This window comes from Diadema setosum, chromosome 21 (assembly GCF_964275005.1).
Source record: "Diadema setosum chromosome 21, eeDiaSeto1, whole genome shotgun sequence".
NCBI lineage: Eukaryota > Metazoa > Echinodermata > Echinoidea > Diadematoida > Diadematidae > Diadema > Diadema setosum.
In genome coordinates, this window is record NC_092705.1 from 19597457 (window position 1) to 19615423 (window position 17967).

At 38.0% G+C, this 17967-nt stretch overlaps 1 protein-coding gene across 1 annotated transcript in view; it reads right to left on the bottom strand.

Annotated features, from left to right (window-relative positions):
* LOC140244378 (uncharacterized) overlaps positions 1–17967 on the bottom strand; it is a 111529-nt gene that overhangs the window by 41713 nt on the left and 51849 nt on the right. Inside the window, exons 8-20 of the mRNA XM_072324017.1 lie at positions 17402–17464; positions 16099–16167; positions 14272–14370; positions 13570–13623; positions 11801–11863; positions 8463–8561; positions 7937–7999; positions 7278–7476; positions 6358–6534; positions 5994–6125; positions 4610–4788; positions 3223–3298; positions 2392–2495 (exon numbers count right to left, since the gene is read on the bottom strand). Of these exons, the coding sequence (XP_072180118.1) occupies positions 2392–2495; positions 3223–3298; positions 4610–4788; positions 5994–6125; positions 6358–6534; positions 7278–7476; positions 7937–7999; positions 8463–8561; positions 11801–11863; positions 13570–13623; positions 14272–14370; positions 16099–16167; positions 17402–17464 (1377 nt within the window). The remainder of the gene's footprint in view (positions 1–2391; positions 2496–3222; positions 3299–4609; positions 4789–5993; positions 6126–6357; positions 6535–7277; positions 7477–7936; positions 8000–8462; positions 8562–11800; positions 11864–13569; positions 13624–14271; positions 14371–16098; positions 16168–17401; positions 17465–17967) is intronic.

The window sequence follows — 17967 nt, forward strand, 5'->3', positions numbered from 1 at the left end:
TTCTCAAAATCAGCAGGATTGCGTCATTGATTTCATGAATTATTTCAGCTGTAATCTTTTGTGATGCATGCACCAGAAGGGTTGAAAATGCATTATTTTTCTCCCGAAAATCTCTTCGGAATTGTTCATACGTTTTTTTGAAAAATACACAGTATGCAAGGCCGAATTCGAGATCCTTCTTGCGCCTACCGTTTCCTCAAATTTCAACGGGATAGCGATGATTTGATATTCGGCTGTAATCTTTATGATGCACGTGCTAGAAGGGGTTGAAAATGTGTCCGCTATTTTTTTCCCAATTATCTCTTCGCATTTTGTCAATGCGTTCTTAAAAGGTATACGACTCGGCTGAATATCACGATCTTTTTTTGCGCTTATTTCTACCTCAAATATCAGCGGGATTGTGATGATTTCGTGAATTATTTTGGCTGTAATCTGTTGTGATGCACGCACAAGAAGGGTTGAAAATGCGTTCTTTAGGCCTGTTTTTTCCCGATAATCTCTTCGCATTTGTGCATGCATTTTTGATAACCAACACGGCATGCAGCACCGATTTTAAAATCCTTTTTGCGCCTGTTTCCTCAAATTTCAACGGGACTGCGATGATTTTATGAATTATTTTTTCTCCCGATATGATCTCGTCACATTTTTTGCATGCGTTCTTGAAAGGTACACAGCAGGGCCGATTTTGTGATCCTTTTTGCACCTATCTTCATTATGAGACCGTTCTGAAGGAATGAAATGAAAATAAACGCAATCAGATCCTTACTGCTGAATATTTTTTTAATTTTTCTAAAAATCGGCACAAGTAAAATAGTCCTAACATGTCATCTGCCACGCTGCTGCGAAGCCGGGATCGGATCTTGGGTTAAAAGAATCATGAGTGAAATGACCACAGAAATGTGTGCGCCCCCATCAATACAATATGGTCATACTCCTTGTCTGGCATGACCACCAATCGCAAGCAAATGAACGAACAAACGCTGCGTCGGGGAATACCGGTATGCATTCAGCAGTTACCGTACATAATACATACACATATTTTGCATGTATTGCATGGCATGGCAGTGCGTGAGCGGCCTCGCCAATGTGCAAGCTAGCGCAAATAACCATCTTGTAGTGTCGACTGCTAATGCTCAAAACTAATGTTTACTGTACAAATTGCACCGGTAGACATAAACGAAAACTTGTGTAAAACTTGTTGAACAATGTGGTGTATTGCATTCCATTTCTCCCTGATTGGGACTGCTCTTTTTCTTTCTACTAACCCCGCCAATGCAATTTTTTTTTTTTTTACTGGTCATGTCAGACAGGTAACTTGTGGATTTCCTGAAAACTTACCGGTCCGACAGTGACTTTTACCGGTCTGGGACCGTCGGACCAGCGCCAGTGTGCAGCCCTGCCTATGGATTTTGTTGTTTGAGGGATAATTCTTGATGGGTTCAAATAAATTGAATTCTTGCATCGAGTTAACTTGACACAAGACTTTCACTAATTTTAATAAATATGCACTACCCTCTGCATGCTACATATAAGGATTAGAACCAGCACTAGCTGTCAGGTGCAAGCTTGGTGTTCTAGTAGATAAGACACCTGTCCACTGATCAAGAGGTCATTGATTTGAATCCAGTCTGAGTATGTATGCTAATGAATTTTTTATCTTGGCTTCTACTAGAACACTGATTAATTCTGCACTAATTTATGTCTGTGTAGGGCAATTTGTCAGTCAGTTGCAATTTAATTCACAATCAGGTTGTATGTGATTGTTTTCTATGCCAATTGCTTTAGCCCTTAATCCCTTGTATGCATAGGCACTTCAACTATGACAAGTACTTTCATTCATACCCCATTCATATTCCCCCATTCAATCGTATTAACTTAGACAGCCTACTCTAGCATAACAATGCCTCAGTTCAACAGATAGGTGACAGTGACACAATACTGTAAAAGTGGAAATTTTCGCGGTGTTGAAATTTTCGCGCATTTCGCACAACCAGAAACTAGCGCGAAAATAAAGCACATGAATATTTTTGCTTGCCATACATTCCTGTGCATGATGTCTTGATTCTGCAGAACTAAAAACATGCGAAACTCTTCTTACCCGGCCAAGCGCGAAAAATAAGTCGCGCGAAAATATCCACTTTTACAGTATTCAAGGGTTCTATAAGGGTTTTAAGAATCCTTTTTACAGACTCCTATGCAAGTTGCATTAAAAAAGAGAGAGAGAGAAAGAGATGAATACTTCTATATGTATACAAATCACATGCAAAGGTACATGCAAATGCATACATTCTCATTTTTAGGAAGAAAACAATGATAGATATAAAGAAATCATACTTATTGCCAGCTCTAAAAGTGTGACAAAGTCATGAGGAGCACAGTGTAAAAACTCACAGTGAGGTCGATATCTTCTGGAAGCGTGTAGTTGACTTGCCCCTGAAGTCCAGGAAAACCTTGCTCTCCTTTGTCACCCTTTGGACCTGCCTGGCCACCAGGCCCTACAGTCATGTGTTTGACCACAGGGAGGGTTAAGAAAAAATGATGGGGGAAGAAATTGCAATTGAAATTTAAAGGAAAAAAAAAACAAACAAACACAGGATGTTCAAGTTGGTTGTACCAAATTATTAAAACATGGACATAGAATAAGGATGATACAGAATTCGAAAGTTTTACATTGCAAGATGAGTTTCATCAGTAATAACCATGCATGTATATCTGATAAACTAATGATGTCACTATCTCACTTATTCTCCTAATGGTTTGTAGAATACAAAATATATCACAAAAATCTTATTTTAAGTCAATAAATGTATAGAGACTACAATTATCCAAGCTTAGAAGTCATAATTTTTAAGTTTTGACACGTCCAAATTCATTTGATGCAATGGATATGATTCAATCTTCTGAACTTCAATTCTTTCAAACAGCAAACCTTACAAACTACATTTGTAAAAGATAAAGTAATGTGCACTTAACATGTGCAATAAAAACATAATTACAGGTTTGATACTGGGTGCAACTCTCCAGGAGCTACAATATAAATGAACAATTATATTGTGTTGTCCTGTTGAAATTGGTTAAGAAAGCATCTGAATAAATGTTGAAAAAGAGGTTGGAATACTGTAAATTGTCAAAGGAACACATCTAGCCTATAAAACATGTGAATCTTCACAGGTGACTGATATTCACTGTGAAAAGATGCCTGATAACAAGCTGAGCTCTTACCCTTAACTGGCACAAAGTCTCCAGTCTCTCCACGTGGCCCAGGTACTCCTGGCTGTCCCTTTGGGCCTGGGTTACCCTGCAAGTAAAGGATAGGCCAGTACAGAACAAAACATAATCTATACAGAACTATCAAGCTTTTAGATTTCCACACATTTTTTTATTTCTTCTCTACTTTTGAACTTAATATAGCTTTCTGGTCACCTCAGTGCTCTTCATTTATGAACTGATGACCACAACAAAACTATGAACACAAGTAATGGCCAAAGAAAACAAAAGTGATGTGTACATGCAAACACAAGATACTGAGTATATTAAATTAACTTTCATGTTCAGAATGAAAAGTTATTAGCATTGAGTGCGCAATCTACAAGTAACTTTGTTTCTTATGTACATAATTATGTACACATGTACATAGCCTAGCTATATTAATTTTTTATACATATTTTTTTCAAAACATAGTAACAACAATCTGAAAAATTGTAGAAAATTCTGGCAACTAACAAAGTTCAATTACGAAACAAAAAATAGAGGAGTACTCAATTCATGCAGTTTAATTAAAAAAAACTTCAAGAGCTAATTTTTCTGCTCCCAAGATAAAACTTAGGCAAAATGGACAAAAATTTGAGATATAATTCAAGAAAATAAAGTTTACAAAGTTAAGTATTTCTCATGTAGATTGCGCATGACTAGAATCTGAACTGTGTAGTTCACCCTGGCAATGGTGAGTGGGTAGGAGTGTGCATAGAGATCTATGATCAACTTTTATTTTTATTTCCACACTTTCATCTGGAGGTTCCTCCAAGACATTTTAGTTATTTGAAAACTTTCACTCATCAAATACATGACTAACATGGCTGTTAAAATTTAAGCTGGAAAGGCAATAGTGAGTATAATGAAAAATTTCAAGGCTACACTGAATCTCTACCATATGTAGAGTGCATTATTACCTCTGCCAAGGGAGGAGGTTATGTTTTCATTACCGTTGGTTTGTTTGTTCATGTGCAAAATAACTAAAAAAGTTGCAAACGGATTTGGATAAAATTTGCTGGAAAGGCCGAGAATGACTCAAGGAACAGATGATTACATTTTGATAGTGATCTGGAAATTTTTATGGATTTTATGGATGTAGGATTTTTGATATTTTGGCAGGTAGGGTCAATGAACTTGACTTTTTTCAGGTTTTTCATGTACGCACTATAGTGCGTGCTCTAGGGCAGCTGAGGTTTATGAAGTAACAAAAAGCTTCTATATTGGGAAATCGTTCGATTTTCAGTATGCATACATGTGAGTGGAAATCACTGATCTCGATGAAAGAACAAGATCACTATTGGTGGAAATTATAGCTACTTGGTGGAGGCCTATGCTCTAAGAGTGCTTCTCTAGTTACCTTTAATCCCTCTGAACCTCCATAGCCTTGAAATCCAGGGTAGCCAATCTCTCCCGGGGCCCCTGGGAATCCGGGTAGCCCGTCCACACCGGGCAATCCTGATTGGCCTGGGAATCCCACTTCTCCCGGAGCGCCCTTGACACCTGGTGGGCACTGGGGACAGATGCCACCAAGCTCTCCTGTTGGAGGATACAGAAGAGCCATATATGGCAGTCATTAGATAGAAAATATGAAAATGAAAAAAGGACTATATGTGGCCCTATGTCACAGAAAGTTGAACGAAGTCATAAAGTAGCCTGAAAAACATATGGGTAAGCATTGATTGATCTGTAGATTGATCTGTAGATCAATCTGGCTGATTTGCAGTTTTGATGTCTTCTGAATGACTTTCCAAGTTTCTATATGCTTCAATGTTAAGAGCATGATATTAAGTAGTATTTTGAATAGTTGTGTGTCATTTTCTTCTGTCAAGTAAAGCTTCTTTTTTTTGGTCATTTTCCACTCATAACCTACATGATACTGTTAAACTGGAAATTTTCGCGAAAATAAAGCATGCAAATACTTTTGCATGCCACATGTTCCAGTAGTTAAAGTCTTGATTCCACGGAATTAAAATCATGCGAAATCCATCTTACCTGGCCGAGCGCGAAAAATTACTCGCGCGAAAATATCCACTTTTACAGTAATGCAAGTGAAAACAGACTGCCAATTTATTACTTGTCATAATCATAAAGTGAGAGTTGTTCATGAGTGGATGAGTTTTATGATTATCTAATAATTCCTCAACAGTAACTGCAATGGAGTTCTATTTTCTTTTTTTTTTCTTTAAATATTCTAAGGAAGCATGAAGGATCATAAATTGGCAGAAAAGAGAGATAGCACAATGTCCCTACACATTGTGGTTTGTAAGACGTTTTGCATAAATGGGAGGAGTTCCTACAGAAGGACTATAATATCAGCTTGTAATAATTTGGGAAGCAACACGACATCATTTTGCAACAAGATAAGTTCACACAGTGCAGTGTGAGGACAATAAAGTAATGCAAACCTAGTTTATGTTTCATGCAACCTTGGATGAAAAATATAGATGGAATGTTGCGTGGACATTCTGAGGGTCCCTGCAACTTTGTTTCCCTGATTACACAATCCATGCTTTTTCGACTCATGATACCCCTGAAAATGAGTTCATATCTCCTTAAGATTACACAGAGTTATTTATAAAAATTGCCTGCACTAACACAGTCCATGGGTGGGGGGGGGGGGGTGTGGTAGACAGGAGGGGTTCATGCTGCCTCTTACATCTTGACTGATTGTACACAGGGCTTTACCAGCTGTTTGCTGACAAAAGTCTATGGAGATTTGTAAAAATCCCAAGTCACCCTACCCTTTCTTCCTCTGGGTCCATCTCTACCAGGAGCTCCTGGAAGGCCTTTAAATCCTTTCTCACCAAAGACACCGGGGTCTCCGGGAGGGCCTTGGCTACTCTCGCCACCAGCTGTATTTGGACCAGCACGGCCTATTACAAATATAGAAGAGTGAGAGAGAATAGAAATCCTTCTGAAGAGACTAAACATGAATTATTTCAGAGTAGATATTGCTAACAGTTCCAGCAATATGAGAGCAATGCAAAATACAAAGACATGTGAATGTTTACTACATTTTGCTCATTAAAATTTCTACTTTTATTGATATAAATGTATTGGCAGTCAACAAAATTAAAGACATGGGTAAAATCTTAAGTAACTCACCTTGTACTCCTGGTTGTCCACGCCTGCCTTTCTGTCCCTGAACGCCTCTCGGTCCCCGGGCTCCATCCATACCACGGGGTCCAGGCCGGTCCTCTCCCATCTCTCCTTTGTCTCCAGGTTCTCCCTTTCTGCCGACTCCTCCCTCATATCCAGCATCACCTTGCATGCCAGGGAGTCCTGCCATCACAAGAGAAGAATGACTCATAACTGACTGAACCTTCATAAAGAATGTTGTATGGAAAACATGTGGGCTAGGCCTACCGTCACTGACATACTTTACTTGTATATTAAACATCCATGCAATTCGTTGGCAAGAGAACATTTCAGCCGACATTTCATTACTGGATACTGCTTACACCATACAAATGTAAACTTGGCAGACAATGTATTTCCTACCTCAGGACAATTTTGCAAGAATTTAATTAGTGATAAGGAGATAAGCAATTGAATATAAAAATGAATTATCATCCCTTTAAGTGATTTCATCATATGAAAATGATAGAAACTGGATTCATCTTGAGATAATCTAGAGCACTGATAACGTGAAAATATTTGTTAATCCACAAAATTCTCCTTCTTGCATCAAAACAGTATGGCATATTTAGTCACACCATGGAGATTTCTACTTTTGCTTTAAATTGTGCATAAGATAATGTGTTGGTCAAATGAGGTTAAGCCAGCTGATGGCAAATATTTTCAATGCAGTGAAGTTCAGGTATTTATGAAGCTTTTCCTACAGATTGTCCTTTTTCTGATCATGAAATCTTCTTTGATGATTTATTTTTTTGTGTAAGTTTTCTTGTGACTATATAATTGCTTTTATTTTGCAATAAATCACTTTGCAAAAAAATAGGGAAAATTTAAGAACAAAAAATGAAAAATGAAAAAAAAACCCAGATATTTAGAAAATACAGTGATACCTGGAGAACCAGTTTCTCCCTTTTGTCCATCTCTTCCATCCCCAGGTGGCCCATCGGGGCCACGAGGCCCTGGGGGACCCATGGACCCTGGATATCCTGGCTGACCAGCATCACCATACAACCCACGGTAACCTTGGTAACCTGGGCGACCAATGGCACCTGTGGGACCTGGTGGGCCAGGAGGACCTGGCACTATATCCTTTGAGAAGTAGCACATACACAAAACAGAAAGGGAGATGAAATATGGGTGTGAGCTTTGAACACCTCCCTGAATCTCAAGGTGAGTATTAGAGGATTTTCTACATAAGTGTTCTTCACATGTTTTCTACTGTAATCATTTTCCTGATTATTTGTAATTACACACACTTGTGATGTGATTATGGATAATCCAATCAAACACATGATTAAAAATGAATGTACTATTTTCCTTCAGTATCCATATATAATTCAAAATTTTTTAAAGAATTTACATTATCGCTTCCTACACCAGTGGAAAGAAAAAAAATGGACAAAAGATGAAATACACAAGAGAATGAAAGAATATACCAAAAAATATAGGGAGAAAAGACTAATCAGAGTGAAGAAAAAGAGAAGAGAAAAGGCTAGGGGGAAAAAATTCAGAAGACAAGCCCTAGAGCACAAATTAAAAGAATACATACGGGAATATCAGGGTCCGGGGGTGGACCTGGATCTCCATCTTGTCCATAGTCTCCTGGAGCACCCTGCATTTATCACAGTTAGAAGACAAAATTTTCAGGTAGCAAATCCATGCACAGATATTATCTTCTTGTCTGTTCTTGAGAGGGAATCGTTGTATCATAATGATAGGACCCAGGAGGTCCTACACTACAAATGTATGGAAAATTGAGTCTGTGTTCATATGGAACATATGTGAGGTGTGCACGTAAAGGAGGGTGTTTGTTTGTGTGTATGTGTGTGTGTGTACATGTGCAGTCATGCATGTGTGTGTGATGATCCAAACAGAGACGTACAAACACATTGATAAAGAAAATGATGGTTGGTTAGTTCTGTCAGCTAACTGAGTATTGTTCGGTTATAACACTTGTACAATCCTGATATAAAATAAAGATTTAATCAACACATCCAGGTTTTGAATGTTTGAGCTTTAAATAACAAGCAGGAAACTATAGAGAAAGAGAGAGAGCCTTATGACCTTGACCTCACCTTGTATCCATTATATCCAGGCAGGCCACGCCTACCATCCAGGCCTGGGGCACCTTGTGGACCAGGATCACCTGCCGTACCTCGGTTTCCTGCATACCCCTGGCAAGAACACATATACAAACAGGTAAGAGTTGCAGACGTCTCTATGGTTCTCAGTGTTCTTTCAAACTATATTCCATAATATACCATATATTTTCTAAGTATGATATTATGCAAAACGTTATTTTAGCAAATTTGACTGTGGTTCAATTTGCAGAAGAGAACTGTAATGAAATGAGTACTGATCGAGTATTATCTCTTAACCCGTTCCTTCGGCAATTCTCTAAATACCTTTAATCTCCCCAAACGAGATTCTTTTTTGCCCGTCAACAGAGAACGGACAGGTTGGTAATCCACCTGTGCGCAAGCAGTCAAGCGGTGCATGCATCCCCTCCCCAGGGTCAACTACATGTGCCCTCGAACAATAGAAATATCGATCGGGTGTGATGTATGAATAGAGCGTGTGCTGATGGGCTCACAGACTCTTTTTTTCTACACAAAATTACACACCAGAATGCGATGACTGGGGTCAACAAACGCAGAAAATCTACTGCGATCAGCTTTGATTGCTAATGTACGTGTTCATACAATTTTTGAAGCAGAGCAAGGGCAAACCAACTCAGAACAAAGGTAAAATGTACTGTGATATACAATTTTTACAATAGAAAGAGAACAAGTGCTGATAGAACAAACTCTAATCTTTTTATCAAACCCATTTTGGGGGACTTTTTCACACAAAGAAACTTGAATTTAGGCCATGAAACAGGCACTCTTGTCTTCATCTTCGTAACCTAGTATACCAGGTTCCCGTATATCAGTTGCTCCCACGGGAACCTGGTATACCTGGTATACCAGGTTCCCGTAAGGAACAGGTTAAAGGCACATGGTCCCGGTGGTTTAGTTGAATGCGTACGTGGGCGCACGGCGCAAGTTTCCTACAGAGACCTACACTATCGACTCCTCTTTAGCGCTTACGCTGTGGCCCACTTCCCCGAGTCCGAAGAAGTCCGATCCACTGTAGTCAGTGGTCTGATCACAGTTCGGCTCATGATTCGGCTGAGGGGGATGACAGCTTTAGCAAACTTCTATTGTGATGTCATAATAAGAAGCAAATATGCACGCACCCTGGCATTACTACAGACTGCGCAGAGAAGACAACGAAGGCAACATTACAAAATTTTATGGTCTCTGATCATAAAAACTGCACCATAAAGTAATTGACTCTAGTGTCTATATGGCTGCGTTCATGCGAATTTCGTAGCCAGAATCACAAACATGAATCATGATTCAAAACGGCGTTTCAAATCACAGTCTCAGCGGAAGAGTGTTCATGCGGGCTTTCGCAACGCTGATTCTGGCTCTGCTCATCCTTTGCCATTGCGCAGCGCTCTGCGCAGTTTGACCATGTCTCTACATGCAACTCGAGCCAGTAGACCTCCTTATGCCAACTGATCAGTCAGTTTATTATAGGCCTTTACGTTTTTATTTCGGTGAATACTTTCCAATAAGCTGTGGCATTCAGGCTCTGCCCACAGATCGAGGAATAATCTTAATTCTTTGTCTCTCCAATTGTTTTCCCTTGGTAGACACAGCGCTGCAGCCATTACTATTATCAACTCAATCGGAGAGTAATTACATGTATTATTACATTAAACAGCTAGATACTATAGAATCGGTGTATGGCGTTGATTTAAACAAACAAGTGCCAGTATGGTACCGAAACACACGATTCATAAGATGTACACAAGCATGCGAACAGAACAAGAAGCTGTGGGATACCCCATGAGACACGCACGCACAGCGCACAATGACGTCATAGAATCATGATTGAAATCACGGTTGCGTTCATGCGGTTTCGGCGATCATGATTCTGGCAGAATCATGATTCAAAACGCCCTTTTTTCTGCATTTCAGATCGGCGTTTTGAAATGTGTTTAAATGGAAAAATTGCATGAACGCAACGCAACTAAACATGTTTATCGACTAAACATGTTTAGAAACGAAATTCTAGTTTCGCATGAACGCAGCCCGAGTTACATTAGGCTTGTACTATAAACTATTTACACAAACCTGAATGGCACCCTGCAAACATAAAGAATTGATACATGATATATTTTCACATTTATTGAGTCAACCTGCACCACTTGTAAAATCTTGATTTGTTTATTTTACACAATCAATCACATGGAATGTCTAGTAGTCAAATGTGTGTGTGTGTGTGTGTGTGTGTGTGTGTGTATGTATGTTTTTATGCAATAATAACAGTCAAATCCTGCAATTGATTTGTTGTTTTTTTCTTTACTTGGAAATTTGTTTTGAATAAATCTCCATTTTTAACAAGATTTATCTATCAGTACATACAGTATGTGCAATTTCCATGATTTTACAAATGGGGATGTCACTTCTTACAAACAAACTCAACAATGATTTTATCTTTCATTGTAAGAAAGACATAGCACTTATATTATCTAATCATTTTTTATTTTATGTTTAAGACAAAGGAATACCAGTGGCCCACACAGGTCAACATATCTATATGTACAAGGACACATGTATCTGTAACACTAATTCTATAAACAGTTCACCCTCATCACAAAAGCTTGAATATCACAGCATTTGGCTGCATATGATTGACGAATTGACTAATGCTTTCAAAATTACATGCAACTGACGTAACTACTATCATCTATAGAAATCACAATCTGTCCAGCTGAAAAACACAAACATACATACACATAAATACTATCAATTTTATCTGTGGGTCATAGGGTTGAAAACAAAAATGATCATGGTGAAGTAGATACTACATTACTAGACAGTGGGGATATTAGGCCATAGACAACTAGACTTGAAACTGGTTCATTTTATTGTTGTTGTTGTTGTTGCAATGGTATTGGTATTGGTATTGGTAGTGGTAGTGGTAGTGGCAGTAACGGTAGTGGTAGTGTTGGTAGTAGTAGTAGTAGTAGTAGTGGTAGTAGTAGTAGTAGTAGTAGTAGTAGTAGTGGTAGTAGTAGTAGTAGCAGTAGTAGTAGTAGTGGTAGTAGTAGTAGTAGCAGTAGTAGTAGTAGTAGTGGTAGTAGTAGTAGTAGTAGTAGTAGTGGTAGTAGTAGTAGTAGTAGTAGTAGTGGTAGTAATAGTAGTGGTAGTAGTAGTAGTAGTAGTAGTAGTAGTAGTGGTAGTAGTAGTAGTAGTGGTAGTAGCTGTTGTTGTTGTTGTTGTTGTCCTCATTGTCGTCTTCATCATCGTCAATATCAATGACTGCCATCTGAGTATGAATGAAACGTGGAGAGGCTTACTCTTTCTCCTGGTATTCCACCTAAACCTTTCTCTCCATAGTCTCCATAAAATCCTCTGTCACCCTGGAATGAGAACACAGAAATGGTACATGCATCAAAGTTCTAAAAAATGTTTTAACAGGCAGTCACCTTCCCCAAACTTCATACAGATGACTGTACTGTTATGATAAAATGATACTGTGAAATGGACTGATGGCCTCTCTTTCATGAATACCATGCAAAATGGTGCAATGCATATGATTTCTTAATCTATTCAAGAGGTTTCTTGCAATGGAATATCCCCTTTCTCTAATGTCACAATTTGTCTTAGGGTCAATAATCCAGACAAAAAGACAAAACCCTCTAAAATAAACAATGACACAACATCATGTATCACATTTAATTATTGTGTGTCTATCAACACTGAAAAAAAAATGCTATTCATATGGTAGTGCATAAAAGTTGAATCTCTTCACTACATGATGACAATCACGATATAAATTTTCAGAATTGTCATTGATCACATTACATTTACACTTCATTGGGTAAATTCATTGGTGGGATTCCACTTTAATGAAAGAGCTAACAACATGTCATACTGCTCTCTGTCTTTTGTTCATCATAAAAATAAGTCATATTCATAAATAGTTGACAACGAAGAATACGGCACCCTAAGTTCATTCACTCATTGCAAGTAACTTGGATTGCCATAATGAGCTTCTACGTAAATAGCGCTGAACACAGTCAAAAAGTGGAAGGTTAAAAGTTCATGTACTGGACTCAGTGGTCACTCTCCAAAATTATGTGCACCTTCTTCTCTTTAAATGTTATCAGTTCACTTCACAGCTAAATAGATGACTCACAACAAGATACTTTCAAAATACTTTCTGTTGTGGAATGCATGTGATCTCCCACATGACATCGAACATGCACAATCAACTCAAAGCTACATGTAACTACTGAACACAAATCTCTCTTTTTTTATCTAAATTTAATATTCTTTTCATTCAAGGTCCAGTGTGCTCTGCACAATCTCGCGCTATATATAAGGGCCATCCCATCAATGGGAGCTTCACTGGCCTGAAGAAGCCAACTGATAATTGGCAAAATGTTGCAACAGTAAGTCTGTTTCCAGTCTTTTGATTCAACTAATTATTGATCTTGTACTTCAACTGGATGAATGAAAAGAATTTACATCAGTCAATGCCTATCACAATATTTCTATTACCAGGAACACTTATCTCAATAAAAAGTGACTCAACAATATCATCCATTTAACTCAACTTTTCACGAACAATGCGTTCAAAACTGCTTATAACATATAAAGCAACACTGCCGCCAGAGCGATCAGGTCTATCATCAACTAAAATGTTGTATCCTTCAAGTGCGAAAGATTGTTTGGAGCATGAAGATAACCCTGTTTCAGTCATTAGGGTTATCCAACATTAACTGTAATTCTTTGAAATGCTTATTTATATTTCTTATGTTCAAATGTATAAACAAAAAATGTGTCTTTAATAAGACCCTTGCTAATATCTTCAAATTGATTCATACGACATAATTACATAATGGGGCTTGGGTGAAATCATCAAAATCATACTGTATTTCTTCGGCTGCTGAATTTATGTTGTCAGCAACAAACTCATTGTAAAAAAGATGTATGTGAATTAGAAACTAATTCATCTAGGAAATCAAATTTTGGTGTAGTATGGTGTAGATCTAAACAAATCATGAAACTCATCATCCAATACAGAATGAAAAAAAAAAAAAAACTTTTACTATTAACTTACCACTGGTCCAGGTGTACCTGGATTTCCTGTCATTCCAATATTTCCTTTTTCACCCTATAATACAAAAGAAGAGTGGGTATAAAAATGATATTTCATATACACAAGCAGAGAGTAAAAAATCCTCCCATCAGTTGCTGGTTAATCCTCTCCTCCCCCTCCCCCCCCCCCCCCTTGCAAATGATTTCTCAACCTGGAATTAACAATACATGTCAACTTTTTAACAAGAATTATGACTCTCTTGCACCTGCCTCTGAAAAAAATATTGATACATGTATGTCACTGAGGAAAGAAAGTGAAAGTTTAAAAACATGGTGTTGCAAATGCTGAGCATAGCAAGCTTGTCAAACTTTATACATACATTTTTGTAATCAACATCAGTCACAACATTTATTGTAGTTCAGTTCACATCATTTTTCTTGATTACATTGTCCTGATTTTGTGTCATCATGTGTATTAAACTGTTTTTAGCAATCACACTTTTGTTGGAAATGCAATGAACAAAATGAAATGAAACAAAACAATTTTTTTTTCCAGGTCATTGTTCATTCATATGTGAATTCAATATCATCTCTCAATTCATTCTTTGTTTTAGTTTTCTGTTGTTTCCTTTCTCATGACAAGTATGGCATTTATGAATTCCTTGTTAAAGATGTAATGTAATATGGTAATACTTCCAACACATAGAAGCTGTCAATACTATACCTTGATTCCCGCCATTCCCTTTTGTCCCTTGATGTCCTTGTCCTCTGGCTCTTGTGCCCGGTATCTTGGTCCTGGAGGGCCAATGTCTCCTGTCTCTCCCTGCAGACCAAGAGACGTAAAGAATGATTAGACACGAACAGAGATACGAGAGACAGAGATAACATCACACAAGACATACAAACATTATTGTAAACACACACATAAGCACAAACACACAAATCACTGCAGAAGACACACATTTGTTTCCAAAACTGACAAGAAAAATAGGTTTGAGATCATAGGAAATAAACACAATATATCAAAGTAAAAGCAGCACATTAGTTTGGTCTTTTTAAACTGAATACAGTCCGCCCTCTCCTATCCGGACATGTCAGGACCGGCACTCATCCGGATAAGGGATTTGGCCAGATATGGGAGACTCAATGTTTAATACACGCAGCTGCCTACAGTATTTCTACCCAATGGTAGCTACATGTACATGTATCATTTTTGCATGAACATGTCACATCCTCATCAGCTGGTCTGCGTTCAGAATTTTCGGATAATTTGCTCCATGAACGATCACCTGTACCGTGCCCTGATTTAATGAAAAGGTTTCTGTCCATGTTCTTGCTGTGATTTGGGTGTAGTGCATGTCTGAATGCATGTTATTTAGATGAAAGGTTGATATGAATGAATGTTAATTATATCGGGAATATTACGTAATTCATGCAAGCTTGTGCAGACATTTTGTTTGAGTTTGAAATCTCCCTTTTCCGTGTTATTATTACATTGAAAAAAAAAATTACGAGATCGCATCAGATAATAGAGAGATCTGGATAAAGTAAGGGCGGATAGGAGAGGTCAGAATATAGCTCCAAATTTCAAAACATTCTACAATTTTAATACTTTGAATGGATGACATTATACATGTACGTATAACCATTATTCTTTTTTTTTTTTAATTCTTGAAGAGCTAAATACAATTTCATGTCAGCTAAAATGGTACAAAACATGATGACATTTACAGGAAATCAATTTTTTTGTTTCAAAACCATACATTCTTCTTCAGGATCAAGGGAAAACCAGAGTAGCTGGCAGCTCTGTTAATGACATTGACTCTAAACTGAGATGATATACTGTATACGCTATAATTTTCGCGTACATAAATTTTTGCGAATTGCCGCTGTCACACATTTTCGCGAGTGGTTAAATTCGTGATTGGGGGACCAGAGAAAATATGAAGTGGCAATTAAAGAAAGTGTGAATTTTCAACTTGCTAGCAAATAAGAATGATACTAGTTATACACTGCATGAAAAAAACTTACCATACTCTGCGAACTAGTAAGTTAGAATTCAACATTTTTGAAGTGGTTAAGTCCATCGCGCTAGATTTCTGACGAGTGGTACGAGGGGTTGCGATAATGGATTGGCTCTACAGTATTCGTAAGTAGACGTGGACTAGCCCGACCACCCCAGACGCTGTTAATATGCTGTGCTGTGCGAATGCTACTTACAACGACTGGGCTGTGTATACTAGTAGTTAGACGTGGACTAACCCCGGTGCGGGGCGCTCGCTGCTGCGGTTAGACGTGGACGTGCTATATGTACGTAAACAAGCTTAGCCAGTATGGTCTGTTCGGTAAACCATGACATGGTATACTATTACTGAAATGTTCATATCATGAAGGCAAGGGATTCATTTTGGAAGGTAATATTTTCGCGTGTTGTTAATTTCGCGAATAGGTCCCGACTCGCGAAATTCGCGAAAATAAAACCCACGCGAAATATATAGCGTATACAGTAATGACACGTCACAAATACATGTTTTCATTCCTCTATACTTACCTTCATTCCTTTAGGGGGCACTGGGCGTACCCCAGGATCTCCCCGGTCTCCATAATCCCCAAACATGCCCTGGAAGAAAACAACAATCACTCATTACTATTTGGTTTGACTTCCTTTGATCAGATCTATTTTTTGCACTTTCTTCAAGCAGAATACAAAATAGAACATGAAGTGTGTAAACACAATTTGAGATGCACGTAGATGTAATATGGAAAAGACACCAGTTTATACCACTGTGTTGATGCTCAGATTTCTTATGATTAATTGCCATGAAAAAAAAAAATTGCACACTGTAATGCATCTCACGTACACGTACACATTGGTGAAGAAAAAAGGAACATGGGAGGCTTCCATCGTGGGAAGAGCATGACTTCCATAGCAGCCTCAAGAGGTACCTAATAAGGATATCTGCATTGTATACATTCATATAGCTATGCATATGCTATGCATACATTTTTTTTCTGATAGAAATTGTGAGACAAACATTTGGAAAAAATTATTTGAATTCTTTGAATTCAGATATGGATGATTTGAAAACAGATATGGACTATTTTCCAGGCAATAGTTGATATCATTTACATATTACCTCTGCCGATGTGAAAGCCATGCAATAAATGCAAGTGTATACAGGTAGTCCACCCTTCATACACCAAATACATTGATTGTAAAACTAAATAAAATTGCACTAGGGTAGAACTGATTACATATGTCATGTCATGTTGCAAATGAACAATTTCAGTGGTTCCTACATGTACAGGTTACATATATACCTACTACTGCGATACACACTATGAACTAGAACCTACATCTATAGGGCCTACATTGTAGAAAGAGTTGCATGAGATAATGGGCAGGTCGTTTGCATTTTGGATTTGCAATAGCAGGCATTGCACAAAAGGCTCACTGCTACGCGCTTGCAGGTGTTGTTTATGGTAAAGTCACTCATTCACAGTACCGGTCGGAGCGTCCATGTACACAAAATTATGTGTGGATAATGTGATACAATTAATTACTGATTCTTTGTGAGAGTGCATCTAAATTGAGAAGAATTGTGGCAAAACTAATGGCACTTTTCAATAAAAATGCATCTTTTCTCATACCATCCATATCGTCTCACTCCTAAACATGTCAAATTGTCTGTTATTATGATGGGTATTGTGATTCTAATCAAATTACATGGTGGCACATCATCATTCCATCTCTTCAAAACAGATTCTCACTGGTTCCCTGTTCAGCAGGTAAAGACCATTCTATCCACAATGATGACATCAAGTCACTCAGAGCAGATTACTGTCATACTTACTGCTTCTCCTTGTGGTCCAGGATCGCCTTTAGGGCCACGACTTCCAGGGTATCCTGGAACACCCTGTGAAGAAACAAGACCAAAGAATATCAGAGCATTGATGAAAACTTTTTAACCCAGTGAAATTTGTGGTTGTTCATCTCTGGTGGAGTACTGCATTATTGAAAATTACAAAACAACCTGCATCCACCTTTTGCATGTGTGTGTGTGTGTGTGGGGGGGGGGGGGGTGCGAGGAGAGTGAAACTGTGTGTTTCATTGCTTGTTTCATATCATTATCATTCTGTTGAAGAGAAAACATTCTTGTGGACAGTACTGGGATACATTCTGAAGTAAAAAGAAACAAAGCATACACTGTTTTAAATTGAATAATTAGCCATGCTAAGAAAGGAAGCTCAAACTCTAGAAAATATATTACTTTTAAACATACTTTCTCATCCTGGGTGACAAAAAAAAAACCCCTTCCAAATATTGTACATATTTAATAGTTATAATTCTGCATTTGACTCATTACTGATAAGATACAGTTGCTGGGAATGTATTATCATACAAAATTGCCAAAAACTA